The sequence below is a fragment of the Carcharodon carcharias genome, chromosome 32, assembly GCF_017639515.1.
Source record: "Carcharodon carcharias isolate sCarCar2 chromosome 32, sCarCar2.pri, whole genome shotgun sequence".
Classification (NCBI taxonomy): Eukaryota; Metazoa; Chordata; class Chondrichthyes; order Lamniformes; family Lamnidae; genus Carcharodon; species Carcharodon carcharias.
Window position 1 is genome coordinate 2,892,636 of NC_054498.1, and position 7,189 is coordinate 2,899,824.

The 7,189-nt window shown below is 45.7% G+C and overlaps 1 protein-coding gene across 1 annotated transcript; it reads right to left on the bottom strand.

Moving 5' to 3' along the window:
• Nucleotides 1-339: 339 nt before the first annotated feature.
• On the bottom strand, nt 340-2,436 carry LOC121272106 (leucine-rich repeat and immunoglobulin-like domain-containing nogo receptor-interacting protein 1). Its single transcript, XM_041178550.1, has one exon. The coding sequence runs from the start codon at nt 2,430-2,432 to the stop codon at nt 591-593; it is 1,842 nt and encodes a 613-aa protein (XP_041034484.1). The 5' UTR covers nt 2,433-2,436; the 3' UTR covers nt 340-590.
• Nucleotides 2,437-7,189: the final 4,753 nt, after the last annotated feature.

A 7,189-nucleotide genomic window follows, 5' to 3' on the forward strand; every position in this document is an offset into this window, starting at 1 on the left:
TGAAAGCAGGAATATCAGTGGCTGGTTTGGATGACTGGAGAGGTTCAGCTCACCCTCATTATAGAACTCAACTTGGTGACTGAGCTCTGTGGTTACTGCCAAGAGATGAGCAGTGCCTGGCACATACTGTAGCACATAACGGAGCTGGTACCCAGGCACCTTCGACCAAGCTAGTGTTATGAACGAGAGAGTTATGATTAGACTGTAATTAAAAATACAGTTCCATTGTTGGTATGAGAGTGCCCTGGAAAATCCAGGTCTGCCTTAGTGGGGAACTTTGCAGTTACATTGATTGGGAAAAGACTGATTGAAGTGTTCACTCACTTCCTCAGAGTGGGACAATAGTTATCACCTTCACATAGAAAAAAATGGCATAAACGATGGATCAATCCAATCCCTCTTTGTGCATTCCAACTAACTAAATGAAGTTGTCTTCAAACGGGTTTGGGGGGAGTCTCAAAAATCAGTGATCATCAAACCCATTACAGACATTTTCTTGGAAAAGAGTACATCACTTTCAATAGTCTATCAGATTGTTCTTTTGAAACATGGCAGAGATTTTTCTCAATCAGCTCTCACTGTTGAGAGTCTTATATCATTTTCATGTTGAACTTGCGAGGAGCATCTGCGGTCCCTATACCTGCGTCTGATTTTCTAGGCACATACTCGATTTCGATGTTGTGTTTTGTGTTCCCCTTGCCTCTACTCCAGAGAAACAGCAGTACGAGACAAAAGAGAACAACTCCCAGAAAAGAAATAAATCCCATGGTGGTCGCTATGATTAGTGTTTTAATATCAAATGGAAAAGGCACAGAGGCACGGGTGTTGTTGGCATTGCTGTCATTGGGCTGATTGGTAATAAAAGCAAAGGTCTTGTTTGGCTGCTGACCCCAGTCTGGGGAGTAACCTCTGACATGCAGGCTGGCACTGGAGGTATCATTCCCTCCAGCATTCATTGCAATGCACTGGTAGCTGCCGTTATCCTGTAACTGAGCATAACGCACCTCGAGTGTGCCGTCTGGGAACACCGTGAGCCTTCCGTTAGTCTTGCTGGAGATCTGACGTTTCCTTGGAGACACCCACAGGATGACTGGAGGTGGGTCTCCATCAGCTCTGCAGACAAAGTGGACGGTGTGGCCTTCATCGACGTAGATCCTCTGGGGCTTCTTGTCACGAATCCTGGCCTTCCGGCAGGTGAAGTAATTGGGTAGCAAAACGTCGGGGAAATCCTTGAATTCTTTGCCTTGGACTATCTCTGGGGTGGTACAGACAGGCTGCTCTCTGTTAAAGTTAAGACGCCAACGACGTCGGAAGATCCACAGGAGTCTGCAATCGCAGGCGAGGGGGTTGTTGTCCATGATAAGGGTCTCCAGATTACCAACTGAATGGAAGACAGCCTCCTCCAAAGTTGTCAAGTAGTTGCTGGACACATTGAGGACTCGAAGGTGATTAAGCCCTCGGAAAGCATATGGCTCAATTGTGTTGAGTTGTCCTCCAGCCAAGTGGATTTCCTGAAGTCGGAGCAGCTCCTGCATCATGTGCCCTTGCACAGTTGTAATGGGGTTAAAGGACAAATTGAGAAACTTCAGATAGACCAAATGGCGGATTGCTACGTAAGGAACAGATGTTAGATTGCAGCTGGTAATGGTGAGCGAGGTGAGGTTCAAACCATAGAGACAATTGGGAGCCATAGTGTCCAGAAATGGCCAGTGAGAAATCTCCAAGACTTTGAGACGATATAGTCGTTTGAAGGAATAGTTCTGAATCACATTAATGTTCAAAAAACGAAGTCTTAACACTATTAGACCGTGCAAATGGCTCAGGGCTTCGGTGGGTATGGTGGTCAGGTTACATTTCTCGAGGGTCAACTGCTCCAGACTGTGGAGACCACTGAAAGCTCGATGGGAGATGTAGACAAGATCATTGTCTCCCACCTCCAGGGACTTGAGGTTGTACAAGTCTTGAAACATGTAGTCCAACAAGATGACGATCTTGTTCTCACTGATGTCCAGCTGGGTCAGGTTGTTGAGTCCAGTGAATACTCCAAGAGGTATGAGCTTGAGTCTGTTACTCCTCAACCCTAGTGACCTAAGGTTAAAGAGGTTACTGAAAGCCCCTGGCTCAACAGTCGAAATAATATTCTCATTCAACTCCAACTCCTCCAGCAGTGGGTAAGCTGCAAATTCATCTTGGTTGATGGTCTTTATCCGGTTCTTGCTGAGGTCCAACAATCTAGTTTCGGTGGGAATCCCTTCTGGGACCGTGATGAAGCGTTTCCGATGACACACCACAGATCTCTCCTGCGCTAAGCAGTCACAACGCGCTGGACAGCCCATTGCGTGTCCTGACAAAACCGCTCCCAATATCAGCAGCAGGATGGGCTGCCAGCAGGTCAGGCCACAGCTTTGCATACCAACCTCTCCAGGCAGCATCCTACTTCTTACCTGAAAACAGCAGAGACACAACAGGTTAGCAAAAGGACTCTTACTTAGCCCTACAGTGAACATTTACCCATAGTTACCTCTAGAATGCACACATACATTTAGAAAATTACCTTATTATCCTTACAATGTACATTTAACAACATAACCTCAAATCCCCAAATACACCCAGTAATCTGAACCCCCCAAATACACACAGTAATCTGAACCCCCAGATACACACAGTAATCTGAACCCCCCAAATACCCACAGTAATCTGAACCCCCAAATACCCAGTAATCTGAATCCCCCAAATACACACATTAATCCGAACTCCAAATACACACATTAATCTGAACCCCCAAAATACACGCATTAATCTGAACCCCCCAAATACACACATTATTTTGAACCCCCCAAATACACAGTAATCTGAACCCCCAAATACACACAGAGGGTGATGTGTAGAACCTAAATACAACTGGTACCTTCCCAGACCCACTCAGAGCTCTTATCAGCACAATGACAGTGTTTAACAATCTCGGTGTTCAGGTACCCACACGCACTTCATGCTGAGAGCCCACAATCAGGACAAAAATCCTCAGAGCTTTCTCCCTGCTTTTCTTTCTCTGCACTGAACCATTTACAAGATTGGATGTTCACATTAATTCTTGAAAATAGTAATATTGAATTGCACTCCCAGTCGAGTTATCAACCCTCCAGGATTGTCCTGGAGATTCCAGGAATTAAAGATTAATGTCCAAGACATGGCTCTGATTGAAAGTTCCCAGTGAAACAGCATAGGTGTACATGATAAGTGTTTTATTTTCAGTATCTTTAACATTTTGATGTATTATTTATGAAATTAGTCATGATTTGAATAAAGGCTTTTTGACAGGCAAGTCAGGGTCAGCCAATTGGAGAATGGCAATTCTGCTTCTCCAATTGGTGGGGTTTTAGCCAATCAATGGCTGGATAGAGGTTGGAGGCAGGCGGTCACATGATGCAATCTCCAGGATAACGTTGACAACCCAAACTCTTCTCACAGCTAATCAGCCGCAGCTTTCTTGGCCTGGAATATTGTAATTGTAAATCTCATCACTGGACTGCTTGCTGGGGCAGTCCCCTCCATCAGATTCTCTCGTGTGAGAATAAGTAAGAAAACCCCTTTATAAAAATTGCACAAATGGGCAGACTGCAGTGAGAAATGAATCACTGGAAACAATTGATTGAGAAACAAAGACAGTGAACAAAGGGCAAAGTCATTCTCTTTGGCACATGAGAAGGAAGAAAAAGACCTGCATTTATACAGTACTTTTCACAACCTCAGGACGTTCCAAAGTTCTTCACAACCAATGAAGTTCTTTTTGAAATGTAATCACTGTTGTAATGTAGGAAGCGTCGCCGCCAATTTGTGCACAGCAAGCTCCCACAGACAGCAATGCGATAATGACCAGATAATCCGCTTTTGTGACATTGGTTGAGGGATAAATACAGGCCCCAGGACATCGGGGAGAACTCCACCTGATCTTTGATACCGTGCCATTGGACCTTCTACCAGACCCGAGGGGGCAGATGGAGTCATAGGCTGGAATTTTCAACCCCCTTTGGCAGCGGGCACCATATCGGGCCTGAGTGGACAATATGGCAAGAAGGCCAAAAATCGGTTTCACACCATCGTGAACCCAGTTTGTGATTGTCCGCTCCACCTGTCAATGACGGGCGGTGTTTCTCACTGCTGCATGTCGGGAACTAATATCAAAATTTTAGCATCTCATTATAAGCCTTGCTCACTGGAATCATTCTCTCCTCACTGCCACCACCACCCCCCACCCCCCCCCCACACACACACACACACACACACTGGATCATTCGGGCACGTTGGTGTGCAACGTTTCACAACTGATCATAAGCAACGTGCACCTAGCGAGCTGCACTTCACGCGAGGCTTTGGAGGTTTGTTTGCCTATCTTAATTCGGGCAGCATGCGTGGTCATCAGTGCCAGGCTTCACAGACAGCACCACATCACTTTTGGGAGGCTTTTCAATGGCTGCAGGGCTATGGCTTGCTTGGAGAAGGGGGAGAAGTAGCCTCAGGCAAGGAAAGAGGTTGCAGGGTGAGGGCTGTACTGGAGAAGGGAGGTATCCCAGGGTGTGTGTGGAGGTATATGTTGATCTAAGCAAGTGGCCTCAAGATGGTGAGGGCTGAAGAGGCAGCCTCCAGAGGAGATGAAGCCAGATGGAGATGTGAGGATGTGTGTGAGAGAGTGCGTGGTAATGTCTCTTGAGCTGGCAGTGCGTGAGATGCCAGTGAATGTGGGATGGGCTTGTGAGTGTGTGAGTTTAGAGTGATGAGATGGTTGCCTCACCCTGGCCATAAGACCATAAGACATAGAAGCAGAAGTAGATCATTTGGCCCATCGGATCTGCTCCACCATTCAGTGAGATTATGGCTGATCCGATAATCCTCAACTCCCCTTTCCTGCCTTTTCCTCACATCCCTTGATTCCCTTACTGATTAAAAATCTGTTTATCTCAGCCTTGAATATACTTAATGACCCAGCCTGTACAGCCCTCTGCGGTAAAGAATCCACAGATTGACTACCCTCTGAGAGAAGAAATTCCTCCTCATCTCTGTTTTAAATGGGTGCCCCCTTACTCTGAGATTATGCCCTCTGGTCCTAGACTCTCCCACAAGGGGAAACAACCTCTCAGCATCTACCCTGTCAAACCCCCTAAGAATCTTATATGTTTCAATAAGGTTGCCTCTCATTCTTCTAAACTCCAATGAGTACAAGCCCAACCTACCCAACCTCTCTTCATGAGAAAATTCCCTCCATCCTCGGGATTAACCTAGTGAACCTTCTCTGAACTTCCTCCAATGCCAGTATGTCTTTCCTTAGATAAGGGGACCAAAATTGTTCACAGTATTCTAGGTGTGGTCTAACTAGTGCCTTGTATAGTTTTAGCAAGACTTCCCTATTTTTATACTCCATTCCCTTTGAAATAAAGGCCACTATTCCATTTGCCTTACCTATTTCCTGCTGAATTTATATGTTAGCTTTTTGGGATTCATGCACGAGGACCCCCAAATCCCTCTGTGCTGCAGCTTTCTGCAGTCTTTCTCCATTTAAATAATATTCAGCTCCTCTATTCTTCCTGCCAATGTGCATAACCTCACACTTTCCCAGTTATATTCCATCTGTCACCTTTTTGCCCACTCACTTAACCTGTCTATATCCCTCTGTAGACTCCTTCTGTCTTCCTCACCACTTGCCTTCCCACTATTTTTGTGTCATCCGCAAACTTGCCGATAGTACATTCACTTCCCACATCCAAGTCATTACTATATGTTGTAAATAATTGTGGCCCCAGCACTGATCCCTGTGGCACTCCACTAGTTACAGGTTGCCATCCTGAAAATGCCCCCCTTATCCCAACTCTCTGTCTTCTATTAGTTAGCCAATCCTCTATCCATGCTAATATACTACCCCCAACACCATGGGCTCTTATCTTATTAAGTAGCTTTATGTGTGGTATCTTATCGAACAACTTTTGGAAATCCAAATATGTTACATCTACTGGCTCCCTTTATCTATCCTACTTGTTACCTCTTCAAATAATTCTAATAAATTTGTCAGGCATGATTTCCCCTTCATGAAGCCATGCTGACTCTGCTTGATTAGATTATGTATTTCTAAATATTCTGCTAGTACATCCTTTATAATAGACTCCAACATTTTTCCAATGACAGATGTTAAGCTAACTGGCCTAGTTAACTTTTTTTGTTTCCCTCCCTTTTTGAATAAGGGTGTTATATTGGCAGTTTTCCAATCCTCTGGGACTTTTCCAGAATCTAAGGACTCTTGGAAGATTACCATCAGTGCGTCCACCATCTCTGTAGCTATTACCATTTATATTCTAGGATGCAACCCATCAGGTCCAGGAGACTTATCAGCCCTTAGCCCCATTAGCTTCCCTAATACTTCTTCTCTAGTGATAGTTATTGTATTTGTTTTCTCCCCCACTTTTGCCCCATGATTATTTAGTCTGGCGGCATAGGTGAGATCATTCATCATCTTTCTGCACTGGATGACCAACCTCTTCTGTGCAGCATTGGCACTGACCACCAGTGCCGCTGCCTCCCAAGCTGGAGTGATGAGCTGGTTGGACCTCCTGCAGACAGAGCAGGGGTGGAGGACATCACGGCAGGCCTCCAAAAGACAGTCCAGTGACAGTCACTGCACTCTTCTTGGCTTCCAGGGCCATGTCTTCACTGGGGCAGTCCTGGGCTGCGGGCATTACGAATTGTTTGTGTGGCTGCACTTGGAGTGAGGAAATTGTGAGGTAACAGCGTAGTGGGTGATTCAGAGGCCGACTGCCTGCCAGATGGCTTGGTTCCTTTGGCTGCATCATTAATGAAGCGGGAAATGGACGATACGGTAGCTGGCGGGTAAGATGTCTTTTCCGACCTCCACCACCGCACTTAGTGCAATTCTGGGACAATTCTTGTTTGAAAGTCTGCACCTCTGACAGTGCAGCACTCCTTCAGTACTGCACTAAAGTATAATCCTGGGGCTTGTGCTCAAGTCTCTGGAAAGGGACAATCTTCTAACACTAAGAGGTGACAGCAGTAACCCCCTGAGCCAGGGCTGACATTCAATTGACACTAAACAGTTTTGCTGAGTTTGCCCCAGTTTGCTGTTCCTGGTAAAGGGCAATATCCTGGGTAAAGCATGACTTAAAATCTCACACTTAGAATTTGGCTG